The 19,076-nt window shown below is 36.3% G+C and overlaps 1 protein-coding gene and 1 pseudogene across 4 annotated transcripts; both read right to left on the reverse strand.

Annotated features, from left to right (window-relative positions):
• Positions 1-2,632: 2,632 nt before the first annotated feature.
• On the reverse strand, positions 2,633-9,192 carry LOC110788937 (pentatricopeptide repeat-containing protein At1g07590, mitochondrial-like; annotated as a pseudogene).
• Positions 9,193-12,827: 3,635 nt separating this feature from the next.
• LOC110788935 (probable GTP-binding protein OBGM, mitochondrial) lies at positions 12,828-18,328 on the reverse strand. Of its 4 annotated transcripts, XR_008930103.1 has the most exons (7): positions 17,905-18,325; positions 16,903-17,069; positions 16,677-16,785; positions 16,472-16,554; positions 16,301-16,363; positions 14,761-16,201; positions 12,828-12,947 (listed from the first exon to the last, which is right to left on the reverse strand). XR_008930103.1 is itself a non-coding variant. In XM_021993572.2 (6 exons), exons 2-6 carry the CDS (start codon positions 17,050-17,052, stop codon positions 14,954-14,956), a joined length of 1,653 nt encoding a protein of 550 aa, XP_021849264.1. In that variant the 5' UTR covers positions 17,053-17,069; positions 17,819-18,328; the 3' UTR covers positions 14,556-14,953. The 4 variants fall into 4 exon arrangements, 3 of the variants coding, with proteins under 3 accessions (XP_021849264.1, XP_021849263.1, XP_056695447.1); XM_021993572.2 differs by lacking the exon at positions 12,828-12,947 and having other exon boundaries at positions 14,556-16,201; positions 17,819-18,328; XM_021993571.2 differs by lacking the exon at positions 12,828-12,947 and having other exon boundaries at positions 14,556-16,201.
• Between the last annotated feature and the right edge of the window lie 748 nt (positions 18,329-19,076).

A 19,076-nucleotide genomic window follows, 5' to 3' on the forward strand; every position in this document is an offset into this window, starting at 1 on the left:
TTGATTGGTTTAAATAATTATTTGGCACGATTTTTGACAAAATATTCGGAACTCTTATATTATAATATAAAATAAAATATTCCAAGCTTAAAGATTAAAATGGGACACTAGAAACGAAAAGTGTAAAGAATAAAAAGGGTGGAGGGAATAGTTTATACTAAAATGAATTTTATAAAAAAAATTACTCTGTCCGTCTCTTTTTGTTCTTTACATTTTCCTTTTTGGGTGTCTCAAAATATTCTTTACATTTCCTTTTATATTATCACGTAAATGCTTTAATATTCTATCAAAACTTGTGTTCAATGATTCTTTTAACCAACTAAATTCATTTTTTCATTTAATCTCTCACACTTTTCTATTGGAACATTAAAACTTTCTCATTTTTCTAATATCAGAATTTTGATAAAAGTGAAAACATTATACATAAACGTAAATTTTCTTGTTTAAGGCTCTGTTTGACGATATTAGCTGAAATTGAGCTAAAACTGATAAGGTACCTGAAACTAGTAAGGTAGCATCTGAAATTAATAAGGTGTTGAAACTGATAAATAGTTATTTACATTACCTGTTTGGTAAAACTATTTTTTGAAAGTACCTGAAATTTAAAGTTTTTTAAGTGATATTTTAAATATTTCCTCATTTAAATATTTTTGTTGTAAATAGTTATAAATAGAATATTGAATCTCGATTAACTCCTTTTTTCCTATTGTAATTGATAATTTATACGGTGAACAACGAATCTTTATTTTTTTTAGAAAAAAACAAGTACTACATTTTGATTTTTGAGGGTACTTTGGTTCAATTTTTTTTTAAAAAGATCCAACCTTTTCTTCAAAACAAATGCAGAGTTAAAACTTAAGTAACAAAAGAAAAATGCATAAAATATATAACCCACTTACCTTACCTTCCCCAATCCCACCTACCCCTCAAAGTGGCTAACATCAAAACCCAAATCACCACGTGATGTCTCTCTCACCCCCCCCCCCCCCCCCCCCCCCCCCTACTTCTTCTTGAAACAAAATTGAAGATTAGTTCTGCGATATTTATTGTTATTCATATATGTCGTTGGTTATATACTCATATGTTATCTTTGTATGTTTTTTTCCCCCTGAATTTGATTTTTCAAAAGGTCTTTCGCGCACAAGGTGTACAATAAATTTATTGTACACCAAGATAATTTTTACCCATTTGTTTATAACTTTAACCTAGTTTTGATTAACTTTTATATTAGTAAAAAAATTTAATAGATAAATATTTTAAAGGGTTAAATGATTAATTTTATACATTGTTATTGATTTTAAAGAAATAAGTTTTACTAAAATGAAAAAAATTACCACTAAAAATAGATAACTTTTACCTATATAAGCTTAACTTTTAAGCATTTTGAGTTAACTTTTACTCCGGTGTACAATAAATATTGTACACCCTTTGTAAATAAGAATTTGTGTTGATTTTTTGAAATGATTTGCGAGTTAACGATAAATTTCAGTTACTGATATTTCAGCACCTTAAACCCAAACGTTACTCTGAATAACGTCTAGATTTAGTCAACTTATCCACCTTAAATTTTATTTCAGTTCTTTACCAAACCCTTCTAATATTTTAAGGTGACTTAAACTTTTAGCACCTAATCGTTTAAGGCGACTAAAAGAGGTTGTCAAACAGAGCCTAAATAAATAAAAAATAGAGGAATTTCAATGCACATTAATTAGTCGTTAATAAACGTGTAAAAGGCCAGACGTAAAGAACAAAAAGAGACGGATGGAGTATAAAGTTATTTATGTCATATTGTTAGAATCCAACATTCCTTTACTTGTATTTCTCTTTTCTATTGCTTTCTAGGATCTTTCTAATAGTTTTCTAGGCTTTAGAGAGAATTATTATGTTACTGTAATTCCAGTGTTCACTGACAAGTTTTAGCTAATTCAAAATAAACCTCTATGAGAGTATGAGGGGTATGAACCAATACCTCTCATCGGAAATTGCCTTTGCTTAATTACTTGCGTTGTTGCTAGCCTTTATAGTTATTGTGTTGTCGCATGTTTTTTAAGCTTTCTAAGACCCAACAAAGTCTCCTCAAAACAGATACATTCTCGTCGACGGTCCCGCTTGTGCCTGTTGTGCGCACACAAGCGCCCCGTTCGACCCTCGCTCTTGTCACCAATAGGCAAGAGTGCCCATTCTGAAGCAAACACCCGCTCCAGTTGTGTAGGGTCTTGTTAAATTTGTCTCAATAAATAATTTTTAAATATTAAATTTTTATAATATTTTTTCTTATCCATAATAGAAGATATTAATGTTTGAAATCGTGCCTAAATAATTATGTCATTTAAAAAAGAACAAAGGAAGTATTTATTAGCCGATTATAAAATTTAATTAATAAACAATTAATATGCCACTAACGTAGTTAATAATGATCAATTATGCCACTAATAATTTGATCAATTATTGCAAATCAAGTTCCGCCAAAGTTGTGATGCTTCTTACCCATCTATATATTTATATCATATTATCATGAGATATAATTATATAGATGGGGTAAGAAGCATCACAACTTTGGCGAAACTTGATTTGCAATAATATGCCGGCCTATTTTTTCCCTCAAAATAAAAAAATAAAAAGGCAAATTTGTTAAAAAGGACCTTTTATAACCCAAATTTTGCGAGAAAGGACCTTATATAATTTTTTTTGTGAAAACATACCTTAATGTAAATTTTTTTGCGAGAAAGGACCTTATATAATTTTTTTTTGTGAAATCACACCTTAATGTAATTTTTTTTTTGCGAAAGACAACCAAAAATAAATTTCCAGCATTGACTGAGCTTTTTCGGCCATTGACTTGCACGTGAGAAGCACGCGTGGCTTTATTTTGCTAATCACACCCAATTTTCCTCCAAAATTCTAAGCTTTAAAACCTAAAGTTGAAAAAAAAATCGAAATAAAATCAAGCTTGAAAATTCAAGACTCGGGAAAATCAATGTCTTTAGCCAACGTAAGCCACACGTGCTGCTCACGTGCAAGTCAATGGCCGGAAAAGCTAAATCAATGCCGGAAACTTCCCTTAGGTCCTTTCTCGCAAAAAAAATTACTTTAAGGTGTGTTCTCACAAAAAAAATTATATAAGGTCATTTCTCGCAAAATTTGAGTTATAAAAGGTCCTTTTTGGCAAATTTGCCAAATAAAAATAGATGGGGTAAGATGATGTAGGAGAGAGATGATATTTTTGACGTTTGATAAATACGTGTGTTTGACAAAATTGGCCGACCACATCCTACACAGCACCACCGCCCCCTTCCTATTTGCGCTAGATGTATGATTTTTTTTATCAAAAAAAAGATGGCATAGAATGCTTCCAATTTGATTATGGCCACGAACCTAAAGTCTTTTGTACATACTCCGTAAAACTATTGTACTAGGAAGAACCCGATTTGTTTTTTTGTTTTTTTTATGACCTACTACCTAAAAAGTTGAACATTTGATTTTTACACCCCTTAACGAATTCCGTCCAAGAATTTTTTTGTGTGACCCACATCTTCCACAAGCCCCTAGTGGCCTCGTCTACTTGATTTTGTAGCTTGATTCAAATAAGGGTTCATTGATGGGATTCATTGTTGTGGTTATTAGTTTATATTCAGGGATGGTGAAATGCAGATCCTTTTCCACTCAAGTCCTAAACTGTTGAACAAGCTTAATCAAGCTGTAGGTCTCGGCATCTGGCCTAGCCCCTCCGAGAATCATCCTCCTTAAAAGGTTGGCATTATAGACCTTGGCCCCAACATAAGCTTTTACTCCGTATAAACTATGGTACACAAATGCATATCTAGTATACAGCTTTGCGACTGCACATGCAGTATGTAACTTCATATGGTTCTATGTTTGCCCGCTTCATATCCCCAAAAACTTTCATCAGTCCTTTTATGTTATGATCATTAGCTTCAATCTTCAAAAGAATGTTCAAAGTTGAGACATGACGGGAAACCTTATCAGCCCTCATTTGGCTGAGAAGTTTAGGGATCATATTCCTACGCCTAGGGGAGGCATGAAGAATTATGAGACGGTTGAAGACTAAATAAGAGATAGGATATCCTAATTTTCTCATTTTCTTCATGTACTCTAATGAAAGTCTGACCACTCCTTTTTCCAAGCATGCAATTACAAAATTGTTGTAGAGTAAATCGTTCTGGAATTCGATAGGAACATTAGTGAACAGTCTCTCACCACGTGATATATCGTGAAGTTTAATGGTAAATTCCAGCAGATATGAATAATCCAACTCTCCTTTGGCCTATAATCTTCTCTCTAATAACCCACTCCATTACCTGTCAAACATAAGAAAACTCACATCAACGACAGTCAGCAAGCAGTTACTTATACAATTTGTTTCTTATTCGACTAATTAGCAGTAACAATCCAGCACACAGACATCAGCAACTCGACTTATACTATCATGATCCTAGGGATAGACTTCTGTTGGGCAAGTTGAACAACGCATTTCTCCCATAAACGAATCATTTCAAAACAGAAGTAAACAACCAATATTATCTACTATATTCATTCCTGATATCATGGATAACATAAAACCTAAGAATGAGTGATCACATTCCTGATACCCTGGAAAACATGAATTTTCTTTTTAGCATTCCTCATATCATAGGACTGGTCTTTTAGATGCCCTTGTTGTCACAGCAATAATATAAACCGTGTCATGATTTTGAGATAATGATAAAAGAAATCGGAGTTATCATCCCATCTTTTAGCCAATGAACCTCTGATTCCTATATCAGAAAACCAGTCAGGCTCAAATTAAGCTTTTCACTGTTATACCAAGATCCCCTCTACAACACCTTTGGAGATTCCAGTGCCATTTTCTTAGCAGCAGCATTCAGTTTTCTATCAGAGAACATATCCTGATTCAGCTATTTCATGACCATCAAGACTTTTGAGCTTGATAGCTGGTATCTTAGACATACATAGGCAGACAGCACTGCTAATTTGGAGACCAATGGAACTATGGAACAGGGGAAAGTCCTAATTCAAATGTGGTGCGTAGGACCGTAGGTTGATGCTGGAAAAAGGAGGTCCTATGCTTACTCATAATCAATGGGCCTCTTTACTTACAGAGAGTAAACTCACTGTAAAAGGTAATCCCTTAACCTATGTTCCTCCTGTAATTAAAAGATGGCAAGAATGTAGCTAGATTAGAAAGCTCTGAAGTTGATACACTTTCTGAAATATGGGCAAATGTGTTAGTTATGTATGCTGTTGGTGACACACCCTCTATTGTGTCTGTTATGAGGTTTACAGATCAGGAATGGAACCATGTAAGTAAGCTTAGTGTGTATTTACATGATGGTTATTTTATCATCATATTTTCTACTACGGATGATAAAAATGAAGTCCTATATGCTGGTCTGCACTCTTCTAACGGAAGGCCAATGATTGTCAAGGCTTAGTCAGCAAACTTCAATTTTCATGAGGAGGTTTTGAGGGTAATTCCACTGTGGATAAGGTTTGCCCCTTGGATGGCTATTGGTGTTTATAATGCTGTTTTGAACTTAGACGATAGAGTTAATGGGAATCCTGTAGTTGAGGATGAAACTAAGGATTTTGCAGAGCTACTGGATACTTCTGATCTTTCTCAGCTCCATAGCATTGACCATCAATACTCATGGATGAACAAGGGTAATGGAGAAGGTAGAATTCTTGGTTAAATTGATAGGGCAGTGGGTAACAGTTTATGTCACTCTCATTTTTCTGGAATACAAGTAGAATACATGAATTTCTCCTTGTCGGACCATACACCATTGGTGATCAGCTGCAATCTTCAGCATAATAGCGGAGGAAGGCCTTTCAGATTTTCAAATTATCTTGCTGATCATGAGAACTTTGTTGATATAGTAGCTGAGCAATGGTCAGCTAATAACCAAGGGGCTGCAATGTATCAGTTGTGGCAGAGGTTACAGAATTTTAAAGCTGCTCTTAAGAACTTGAATAAAAAAGAGTTTGCACTTTGCAGGTATTTCCGATAGGATTGAAAAGAGGAGAAGTGAGCTTGATTTTGGTTCAAAGTCAGTTGTATGAGAGGCCTGGTGACATCAGGTTACATGAAATGGAGAATGATTGTCAGTTTCAACTAAAGAAGTGGCTTCGTATAGAGGAGAGTGCTCTAAGGAAAAATCCAAGATTCAGTGGCTGTAATTGGGAGATGGCAACAATCGTTTCTTTTTCTCGTTTATGAGAAAGGTTCACTCATAATAGCATAGACGTCTTGCACGAAAAACATGGCAATAGGAATACTGACCCTCCAGGAATCCAAGAAGAAGTGGTTGGTTTTTATAAAGAGCTTTTAGGCTCTTCAACTAATTGTTTGCAAGGTATTGATGTCCCCTAGATGCATGCCGAAGAAGTGAAGATAGATTTAACGAAAGCTTATGATTCCTTGGAATAGCCTTATTTGAGGAGTGTGTTAGCTGAGTTAGGCTGCCCTCGTAAGTTTGTGGGATGATTATGGAAAGTGTACAATCAATTTCCTATTTCATTCTTATTAACGGCAAGCCTTGCAAGCCTTTCCCTGCGAGGAAGGGTCTAAGACAGGGAGATCCCCTGTCCCTTTCTTATTCGCCATTGGAATGGAGTACCCTCTCAAGCTAATTGAGTTCTTTAGGTGATAATCCTAACTTTAATTTTCACCCAAGATGTGAAAAGGTGAAGTTGACTCGTATTATGTTTGTTGACGATTTATTGATGTTTGCTAGAGGCAGTAGCATGTCTGTTGATCTTTTATTTGCCGAGTTTATGAAATTTTCTAAAGCTTCTGGGTTAGAACTTAGAAGCAATGTGGAGAAAAGCAGTTTGTATCTATGTGGGTTATCTATGGATCAAGGAGATTTATCTTTTAGGTATTTAGGTGTGCCTTTGGCTTGAAAAAAATAAAATACAATCAGTGTAAACCTCTGATTGAGAAAATGGTGGCAAGAATAAAGACGTGGACTGCAAAACAACTTACATATGCAGGAAGGGTCCAGCTTATTAGAGTGGTTTTATTTGGTATTCAATCTTATTGGTCCCAGATTTTTTTGATACCAAAAAGAGTTACGAAGGAGGTTCAAAGACATTGCAGGACCTTTCTGTGGACAGGTTGTCACAATCCATCTAGGAAAGTGGTGGTTGCCTGGGAGCATTTTCATCTACCTTAGGCTGCTGGTGGATGGAACTTAATGGATATGCCAAGTTGAAACAGGTCTGCAATTTACAAAATGTTTTCGGCTGTTTCTCAGAAACAAGATAAAATGTGGATTAAATGGTTGCACGCGTCATGTTAAAGATAGAGATATATGGAATATGCCCATTCCCAATGGGATTTCATGGGTGCTGAATGTCTTGGACAGTAGGGAAGTTTTGCAGGTTAAAGATAGAGATATATGGAGTATGCCCATTTCTAATGTGCAACAACTCACTTTTTCAATTAAAAAGCTGTATCTGAAGATGAGAGGTCCTGCTTTGAATGTCATATGTAACGATAGAGCTAGCCAAAAAGTCTCTTTATCACTTGGCTTTCCCTATTGCGTAGACTTGTAACTAAAGACAGACTTGTAAAATGGGGTGGACCCTAAATGTGGTTTGTGTGGGGGTGTAGAGTGCAGAATGAGACTACGGAGCATCTTTTCTTCGAATATAACTATTCTTCCAGCATATGGAGCAAGATTTTGCATTTACTGCTGTTTAACAGAGCAGTTTAGAGTAATTCAGAGGAAGTTCATAAAGTAGCCGAGGCTTGCAGAAGGAAGCAAAATAGGGGGAAACTACTTGGGATGTGTTTTACAGAGAGTGTATATATTGTTCAAAGTGTTCAATGACAGATGTTTAGATTCTGCAAATGTTTTCAAGTTTATTACTTTCAAAGTTGCCAGTAGATGTAATGTTAATGATAGCAAGTTGGTTTTTGGTGTAATGTAATATCTGTGTACATGATAAGCTCTCAGTTTTAACCATTCCTAGACGGTGGACTACTGAGAGTACATATGCAGATGGTATTACAATTCATACCTTGCACTAAAGGCGAAGGTCAGGTGATTCCATTAAAACAGGAAACCTCTTTTCAAGCAAATTTATACAAAGAATAGTGACATGAAATAATAATTAAACATGAGATGAATAAGCTATAAGTAAGAGTGAGAGAAAAGACACCTCAAGAGCACGTCTATCCAATTTCAGCTTCCTCAAACGGTTGATAGAATGGAAATTATCACCCCTATGAACAGGAAAACCTTCACCCCTCTGAAACACATACCCAATAGATTCTCCTCTTGGTAGCCTCTCTATTCTTAAAGATAATCTTTAGTGCTTCTTCGCCATTAGAGCTTGAATTTTTCAAACCCAATTCAGATTGCTCACTGGTTGTTTGAGTACAATATGCAAATGCAGCTACTTTGTTACTCATTTTCAGAGGCACACCAAATGTTCGATGAAATGCCGCAGTGAGCGAACGCCCTAAAGCAAGGGCGATTACTCTCATATTTGTCAGATGGTTCACCCCAGTTCATTGGAGAGGTGTATCGGAATTATTGCAGAAATTAAACGAACAAATCCGCTTTGATTAATGTTCTTCAACTTCTTTGTTTTTGGAGGAAACATGGAAGAAAATAAAGTGGTTATATTTGGGGTTCTTTGATGGAATAGGTAGAACAAGCTTAACAGATACGGTCATCAGAATTGGGGAAGTATAAACATATTAACAGCTGCAATAAAAAAATAACAATAATAATAGGAGCAATTTCCCTAAAAACGCTAGAAGATGTCAATATTCTATAAATATACCCCATTATGATAAAATTTCCAAACTAAAGAAGAGGTGTCAAAGGAGGAGGTGCGTTGTGGTGCTAAGGACTAGGATTCGTTGAGCTAGCATCTTGTGGTTCGTTGGGCGAGCGCGGTGGATGTATGTCATTTGTGGTTGTACAAGAGTTGCATGGATGATATGTGCGTTGGGAAGCAACAAGTGGTGAGCCTCGGAGCTCCACACGATGGCGTTTGTGACTTAGATCGTGGGAGCTTGTCACATGTTGACATTTTCCCAATGCTAAGGCCTCGCGTATTCCACATGAGGCAACTCTCATGAGGCTGTGTGTCTTTACTGATGCATGTATCTTGTTACAGGTTAGTATCATTACGTGTAGTTTTCTCTACTTTCGTCGTGTTTGATGCTTGTTGCGTATGTGGGGTAGGCTGGCCTGTGTCAAGCCTCGGGAATTCAATCGCCGTGTGGGCGGTCAAAAGTGACATTTAGCTGCAATCAAGAATATGTTACAGAGGGACTCGTCTAGAGGGAACAAAGAAGTGAGCCAGAAGTGGAACCACAAATGGGCAGATCATACGGGATTTTGGTTGTAAATAGGGGCTTAATGCTTACCGAAGATATTGTAGAAAAAAATAATATGGTACTGACACTATTTTAGATGTTGTAAAAATAAAAAATAAAACCCCTATTTTAGATAGGTTGGTTGCCCCTAATTAATTAATTTATTTATTTTTGCTTTTATTAATTCCACTTTCTCTTCCTTGTTTTTTTTTTTTACTTACTGATCTTTTCTGGTTTAATTGGAGACAATGACGATCTCCTACGACAATTCAGGTTAGCCGACTCCAAATCATTTTGGGACTAAGACTTTGTTGTTGTTGCTTTAAGGGTTTAATGAACAAATGAGTATTAAGTAGTAAAATTTGCTTAAATCATTTTAGATGTGTTATTTATTAACTAGCTCTTGTGCTCGTTCAAAGGCAGGTATATAGTAGTTCTTTAGACGTATTTTAAATTTTCACAATTTTTTTATTCACCGGCCGCAGAGGGAGATGGAGTGTATGGGGTAGAATGATTATGAATGAAATGGTGAATTGAGGCTGATGTAGAAGATGAAGCGAGAGAGGAGTTAAAACTATAGCAAACAACAACAAAAAAACTGAAAAGAAAAAAAAAACCTAACTTGATGGATGAAAGGAGGGGATGGCACATGTCATTGATTCATCTACAATTTCGATTTTTAACTACTAGGTATAGATGTATTTATTTGGCAAAATCGTTAAAAAGTACTCGTTTTTAATAGGACTTTATGAATTAGTCCTTATCGCTTTATGTTCTTTTGTCAACCAGTACCTTAACAAAAGCAAACAATACCTCAACTCTGTTATTCCGGCCAAAAAGACTATTGACTTTGTTATTTCACCAAATTTCCAAAGAGCCATAGGGTGGTAAAGAATAGAATAGAGATTCAAGCTTTTCCTATGACTGAGAATTGGATGTTACCAAAACTGTATCTTGGTTAAGTTATAATTTTTAGGCTAACATCAAGATTCAAGACACCACGGACACAATAGAAGTTTTACAAAGTCACGCCAATAGTAGATGAACCAGAACAAGCAAAATACAACTTTTTGTCAAATCTTTCTTTCAGTTCAGCAATCAGTACAGAATTACATTCACAAACCGTCAGACCACGAAACATCAACAGATCAAGATATGCACCAGACCTGAAGATGCCATGGCCTATTTATTCACTTCACATCACAATCATATTTGACAGGAAATAAAACCACACATGTTCAAAATACACGAGTCACGAATCAGGATGGTAAGTGCGTTTATTCGCAGGTGCATGGGTCACAGCTGCAGTCGTCTCCACAGCCACACTCAGTCCTTCCATACATCCTACAAAATGAATTCGACTAAGTCAGAGTTCTAATCATGCAAATACAGTATGTTTTCAGCATCATCTAATTGTCTTAGAAGAACAATCACTATCCACAACTCAAACTCAGTGTTCAATCAAACACAAATTGTAAGCACTTTATTGTGCTAGAAATAATCATCAAGAAGGGAATATACCTGTTGCAGTTGCAGTCATCACAGCTGCAGCTGTCGCCACATCCGCAGTTTCTTGGGGCCATTTTCTTTCTTGGAGATTGCAGATTACAATTGGGAAAAAGAGGTTGCAAGACAGACAGAAAATTATATAAGAGCAATGTAGTTGAGATGATTTAGAATAATGAACATTGACACCTATATATAGAATGTAAGAGGCAACATAGGAAATATTCAATCGTACACGTCTAAGAATCCTGGCCTTTCAAAATGTCAACTGATCCTATGATGTCACTTTTCACACATCACACTCAGGACCAAGTATATCAGCTTAAGTCTTGAGTATTATACAAACATAGGCGAAGAAAGGGTCAGCAGAGCTAAAGAAATTTTAAGAAATTGATATTCCATACACGTTTCTTGCCATATACGGAGTGTGAGGTATTTTTCTTCTTCTATAATCCTACCTAAGCCTGGATTTAGTTGACACCAGTTTAAAACTTAAATTAAATCCCAACCAGAGAAAATATTGTATATTTAATGACAGCTGAGGGCCTGAGGTTGATATGTCTTATGTGGTGCAAATCATTCATTTTAATTCAGAGTCCTCCAATCTCATCAAAGGTTGGATTTTAACCAGAACTTTCATTTGTCTTGTTGCACAGAGCTGATAATTATTAGTAAATCTATTGTATCTAGAACTTTCATTAGAGCTAATAGCCTGATAATTATTAGTAAATCTATTGTTGCACAGCCCATGCACAGAACTTTCGCTTGCTCTTCTAAGTTCTATCAAAGTGGTCCCAAAACTTTATTTCCCTATTTTGTTTTCTATTTAAAAAATTGAATTGAATTGAATTTTGAGTAAAAGTGAAGCAGTTGACTCTGGCAACAAGTTTACATATCCAAAAACCTCGAGATTTAACTTTAAACAATCAGAGTCTTTTATGTGTATGCTGCAGAATATTAAATGTTAATTAAGCTAAATATCCCACATAGTATGTTATATTGTTATATGTATGAAGACAAACTCAATTAAAGAATAACATATGAAGAGATTAATTTTAAAATAATCAGTCAAAACACCGAATCGTTCTAACTTATCTTTTGATATAACTTCAGTGTCATAAACAGCATGAAACATGCTTCTTTGTCAATTGACATTGAAAATTCCGGTCAAGCTTCAAATATAAGAAAATGATGAAATGCTCCTATCTACATATTAATGAAATCTTCATAGATGAATGGTTGGCAATGAAGTAACTTAGGTTTAAAAAAATCGAAAGCATAATTCAGTAATCTATGTAATCTTGAGCTCAGTCACAAAAAAATTAGAGGACAGATGCCCCATTCCCCACTAGCCAACCAATTTAAAAGTTCCACTTTACTATTTTGTTTAAGCAAGTTAATTCTTCTATGAGAAAATCTTGGATGAAAACATTTCACATTGTACCGTAAAGAGTTAAAGAGATAAAAAGTCACCCCAAAAACTGATTAAGCATAGTCACCTTCTTTTACATTATGTTTGTGTGCGACCATCTCATCCTAGATTTGGCTTTCATTTATTAATCAACTTATAGCCCAGTAATTCTAATCTTCTTCATAATACTCCAATATTCGAACCAAATCTTTGAGCTGCGTTCATGGAGAAATTATTTATTTGCCACCATCTAGTGCAGTACAACACCCACACATGCTAGATTAAGGTACTTTCTATGTGTTGCTACTTGCTAGAAAACATGTCAAGACCACGATACACATAAGAACCCCTAATGAATCCTATAAATTAAGAGAAGTAATGGCTCGAACTGTCGAACATGGGGCATGTCTAGGTGAACTGCCTGATCTATCAACATTGGATGTAAGCAGTGTCAGTCACTGCAAGAATAGTACACATGAGCATCAAAATGCACCTGATTGTTCTGTGTTTCATGCAAGCTAAAAGAGCACAGCTAATCAAAAGTAAAAGTACCTGGAAGGCTGGAACATCTCCAGGATCCTAGAAGAGGGTGCCTCTGCTTTCAAAGGGATTACACTCTCTACCGAGTACTGACAGATAGGAGTAACAAGCTCCAGTGGATACTTCCATAACCTGCAGAACAAGACTTGAGTAGTGAATCAACCACAACACCAAGTCAATGATTCTACTTATAAAAAGAATAAAAAATTTGATTACCAAAAAGCTCATTTATTGTAACAGTCTTTTTCAGAGTCTTCACAGCTACTCTTGAATCAATATATATGCGTTTTGACGCACCAACGAATCAATCATTTGACAAAAAAAGAAATAAAGGTCCTATGCTTATTCAAATACTATTGTGGTTGAATTATGGTGACAAGAAACAGCTCGGAATTATCAATTACTCATTAGCAAATCAATATTTACACCTCAATAAATTTAATGAAGTATGTTTAACATGCCCCCTAATTCCAAACATCAAACAGCCTGTGCAAACTATGTTCATTTCAATCTTGTAATGGAAAAGTGTTTCAGAGTTTGACAGTAGAAACAAATGGAATATGTTTGCTCAAACAGCATAAACGTACACAAGGCATTGATAAATAAGATAACATATTTCTCTTAGTTGTCGTGAGAGCCCTGATTGAGAGATTCAGTACACGTGGCTGTATTGTTTTCTCTTTCATTTTCTTCCCCCTTGGGGGGGGGGGGGGGGGGGGGGCAATTTCCCTATTTAACACTCATGAGAAGAAACTTCTTTCGTGGGTAATAGGAGTTAGAATGGTTCCAGTAGACTGCTAAATAGATCGATAGGAAGAGAACTAATGCGATAGTACTAATCATATCAGATGACACATATAGGGGCATATATGATGATGATGCACCAGGAAACGAACTATCAAGCAGAAGACCTATTTTGCGGTATGGAGCAACAACACGTTTTGCAACCACCAAAAATTCATTAAATAATAATTCCAAGATGCAGTATATATTTCATAATCAGATAGGGAAGGAAGATCCAGCCTTTAATAACCTCTCTATGTATGGGATACTCTTATACAAGCATACGAATAACCTGGTCCATCTTGGGTCTCTTGTCGGGGTCTGGATCAACGCACCCAACGAAGTCAGGAGAGACCACACTAGAGCCCTTGTTGATAAATTTGAAAATTCACTTGAAATGTTAGGATAGGTAAGAAAATTCACTTTGAAAAGGCAAAGAAAACCCAAAAACAAAGGCTAGCTCAGAGATACAAACATTAACAAGAAAAAAAGTTCATTTGAAATGAACATCATCCATATATGATCATAACGCATACGCAGTACACTACAAATATTTAGCGTACTTATTTGTTTAGCCCAAACGCAATCCATATTCCTGAAAACAATCATTTGATGGAATGCAGCTCCAAAGATCATATTCACCAATATATTATCATTACACATCACAAAAGTTGATAAGCTCATAACATTGTCAAAGCGACCAAAGCAATTGGCTTTGGCTACAAGTTTTCGAAGGAATAGCATCTACATCCAAAAATAGATAAGTCGATGTCTTTCAGACACCTGACACCTCTGGCGCAGAAATATCCTATCTTAATACTTTGTTAGTGAGAGCTTGAAAAAAGGAATATTGATGATTCTTTCAAAACTAATTACATTAAGATTGACTAATTCAAATACGATCTTTTGCTGTAACTTCAATGAAAGAAAACAGCATGAAGTTTGCTTCTTTGCAAGTTGACATTGTAAATTTGTAGATGTAAGCATCAAATATAAGAAGAAAGACTTCTTCTAAACATCATTCCCTATCAGCATAATTACATAATGATAATTGGGTTCACGTTGCAGCAAAATTCAAGTTTATTTTAACTGGAACAATTGAAAGGCACAATACAAGAAATCTGAGCACCATCTTAAACATTTGAAAAGAAAGAGAGCTCACCATTTTAGAAAAAAGGACATCCCTATAGCCAACTCAATCCAGAAAGTTGTACTAAAATATATGAAGGCTATGTCCTAGACAACAGCAATAACGAAATACCAAGATATTCTGCTGTTCTTTTTCCTTACCCTACTACCCAGATCCCCCCACCCTCTTTACTTTCTCTCTCCTTCATGACTTAATTATGGAATACCTAATCTAACAATATATTATCTAGTCTTAGACTGGCAGGTTCTCCACCATTAACAAGCAGTCTTAAACCAGCTTTCAGATCTGGTATACCCTCCTCCAAAACCGCACAAACTGGGTAGATAGGAATACCGCGCACCCTTTTTTGTAGCTCTTCTAAAACAAAATCAGTCCCTGCCTCGTCAGTTTTATTCGCCACCACAATAGATGGACGGTCTGATAAGCCTTCTTGATAATGCTCCAACTCTAAGACCAAATCTCTGAGCTGCTCCCATGGTGGAATCCCTTTGCGACCATCAAGTGCAGCAGCCAGATCTACAACATATGCCAGGATTTTTGTCCTTTCTATATGTCGCAAGAAAGCATGGCCTAGACCACGATTCTCATGGGCACCCTTAATGAGTCCTGGGATATCAGCCACTGATATTGAGAGTTCATCATAGTTTAACTTTCCTATATTTGGTCTCAAGGTTGTAAAAGCATAATGACCTACAGCAGGTTTTGCCCTAGAAATAGCACCTAAAAGAGTGCTTTTGCCGGCATTAGGCATTCCCACAAGTCCCACATCAGCAATACTCTTGAGCTCCAATATCAGAGTAGCCTGTGACCCAGGCAAACCAATTCTTATGTTAAGTGGATTATCATCATCAGAACTTTCCAGGTTAACAATCCTATCAGCACCGTGATCCTTACTTTTTAAGTTCTTTAAGTGACGTTTCCCAGCAGACACACTGCCTAAACCCCCTTCTCCCCCATGAGCAACAATTAATTGTTGCCCCTCTTCAGTCAATTCCGCAACATTGTATTGTATTTCTTCCTCATCTTCTGGCAACTCCTCTTCAAGCATACCACTATCAATTTCTAGATCACTGTCATCAGTTGATGTGCTTTCACAATCATGTGTATCGTCATAATGGGAAAGACGTACATTCTCGCTACTTGTAGATTTACCACGTGTATGCGAAGTTGGAGAACAAGTTGGAATGGATGATACAACAGAATATGACTTGGTATAAGTTGAACTCTTAGCGGTATCATTAGTACAAGAAGATGAAACTTGAGCACAATTCTCCACCTGATCTATATCCGGATCCCGCAAACTAGAAGTGGATAGCTGATCAGATGCAAGGAGATCAGAAGTAACAGTACCTGGAAGATCCCAAGGGTGAATCACAGAAGACAGCTTCTCCACTGTTGAAGGGATTTCACCCTCCACCAAATGGATAACAGTACCAACAGGTACTTGCACAACCTGTGGCACAAGAGTTAAGCAATCAATCAACCACAACACAAACATACAGATACTAATAAACAGCTATGACCAATAACTAAAGGGCTCAAATGTTATAACCTTATCTTCTCCACGGCTGCCAATCTTATTCTTTGAGGCACCATGCCCTCCCCATCCTCCATTCTGCCATTAGCCACAAGGATATCATCAACAGTTAATGAACCAAACTAACTTTTTTTTCAGAATTTAACTGTTCCATGACCCTAAACACAGCAAATAGCAGATACATACAGTATGATGTTGCAGACCACGGAAGTCCCAAACTGCAGAGGTGCACTGTAGAATCACATCACCGCCTTTCCCACCATTTCCACCTGTAAAATTGAGGGGAATATAGATTGCGTTATCAGTCAAACTATGATTCCGATTAGAAGATGATCACTATTAAAAAGTGCAATCACTAATCATTCAGAAATCAAGTTGGAGTCAAACCCACCATCAGGCTTGCCATACCGATCAGTTCGACTACGTCGCAAGCTGCCATTCCCACTTCCACCATCACCTCCTCTAACATGCAACCTAAACCGGTCAATCATTCTCCGCTCCTGAAATAAATTAGTAACCTTAATTCAGCAATATGCCTGCAAGAACAATAAATGGATAACACCTACTTCTTTGCACTTCAGCATAATGAAATAACTTTAAGAGGATAAGTTACAAACCTGCAAAGGAGTAGCTTTAGAGTTCAGTCCAGGAACATTAGAATATGAAGTATATGACCAATGAAACCTCGGTGGTGTAAAAAGTTTCCTTAAAGATTCTTCTCCACGAAGGCACCTTGCTTTGCATAACAACGTCCTCGATGCTAACATTATAGTCTTCACTCTACCTACATCAACAAACCACATGAACTATGTCATATATCAACCTTTTCTATCCCAACTTTTTGATAGTTTGTTTGAAACTAGATATAAAAATTAAACTAAAATGAACATTTTGACCTAAAGATTCCTCCTTTCTTCACCACAGGAAAACTGATTCTAAAACCTCAAGGAATAGCAAATTAGGTAAATTCTATCAACAAGAGAGAAGTTGAGAAACTTTTGACAAGAACAAATAAATGGGTTCAAGATAACCAATCACCCATGTTGGCAGTCAATCTATCCCCAACCACATGCACCTCTACTTCCACGCATGCTAACACTTTGGCCTACACCCACAAATATTTACCTAAGGGACACAAAAAGAAGTTACATGATCCCTACAATGCATTTCAGTATAGTGCCTCACTGCCTCCAACATGTATGATTCGGCAAATGCAAGTCTTCATACTGAAATCACTACCATAAATAAAGCCAGTGGCATTTAGTCATCAAGATAGAAGCAAAGATGATGGAAAGAATCAATAGTATTAGGATTGCAAAAACTAAGCATTGGAATTCGGAAGATGCATTTCATCGAACAGGTTGTAAGCATAATCAAAATGACATTAGATAGAAATGGACAAATACATCGAAACCCAACTTCAAAATCATCAAAATATCATGAACAAAACAAGGTCTGGATTAAATAACAACATATTTTCGCAAAAAAAAAAAAAAAAAATTAGTAGGAAGGACAAGAGAGAAAATGATATACTTCGTATTACGGTTGTTGTGAAATATTAGAACATTGTTGCTGGAAGTCCAATCAATCTAATGTAAACGCAAAGGTGAGAATCATACTGTTTCTGCACAATTTGTAATGACTGGTGAGTGATTAACTCCGGCCCGGCGTCGGCAGCTGAAACGGACCAGTATTTTTCTGATTTTCTCCTCCTTTTTTAGTTTTCTTTTTACTGTGTTAAATTTCTTATCATCTCTTGGGTTAGTTGGCAGTTCTTTTTGGGGAAAAATTAACAAAGAAGGTTCAACACCCAACAGGGCTGCAAACACTACAACCAAAGCATGTTCGAAAATTGATCGAAATTTCAAGGTCTTTAGAGAAGAAGTTTAGAATTTTAAGGTTGGTCTTTGCACGGATGGAATGAATCCATTTGGGACACTTAGTACCCAATATAACATTTGTCCGGTTCTTCTCACTGTATACAATTTGCCTCCTTGGTTATACATGAAGCGTAGATACATCATGTTGTCGCTCTTAATCTCTGGGCCTAAACAACCCGAAAATGACATAAATGTGTAACTAGAGCCACTTATTGAAGATTTGAAATTGTTGTGGGATGAAGGGGTGTTGATGTTTGATGCATACATCAAAACCAATTTCACTTTACGTGCCATAATTTTTTGTACGATAAATGACTTCCCATCTTATGGAAATTAATGTGTTAGGGTATATTGTAAAGGGAAAGAAGGCATGTCCAATTTGTCAAGATGATTTGGAGGCAACGTGCCTAAAATTTTGATGTATACATGGATATCGTTCCTTAAGATCACTCTTTTCGAAAAGAGAAGAAAGCTTTTAATGGAAAAGTGAAGACGAGAGAAGCTCGTGCCTCCTTATGTGCGAGTGAGGTTTATGAACGGGTTAAAGACATTGAAACGGAGTTTGGTAAGCCTTATAATGTCAACCCAAGTTACGGGATCTCTCATATTGGAGACTTTTGGAAGTTAGGCATTGTTTGGATGTAATGCATATTCAGAAAAATATATGTGATGTCATTGTTGGGACATTGTTGAATATGGCAGGGAAAACGAAGGATTAGCCTAAAGTTAGAAAAGATATGACTTATATGGGTCGCTCCGAGTTGGCACCTCAAGAACGGGGGAAGCGTTGGTACCTTCCCCCATCTTGCTTCACCTTGTCTAAAAAGGAGAAAACTAGATTTTGTGAGTCTTTGCATGGCTTAAAGGTCCCTACTGGATACTCTTCAAATTTTCATAGACTTGTGTCTATA

This window comes from Spinacia oleracea, chromosome 3, assembly GCF_020520425.1.
Source record: "Spinacia oleracea cultivar Varoflay chromosome 3, BTI_SOV_V1, whole genome shotgun sequence".
Classification (NCBI taxonomy): Eukaryota; Viridiplantae; Streptophyta; class Magnoliopsida; order Caryophyllales; family Amaranthaceae; genus Spinacia; species Spinacia oleracea.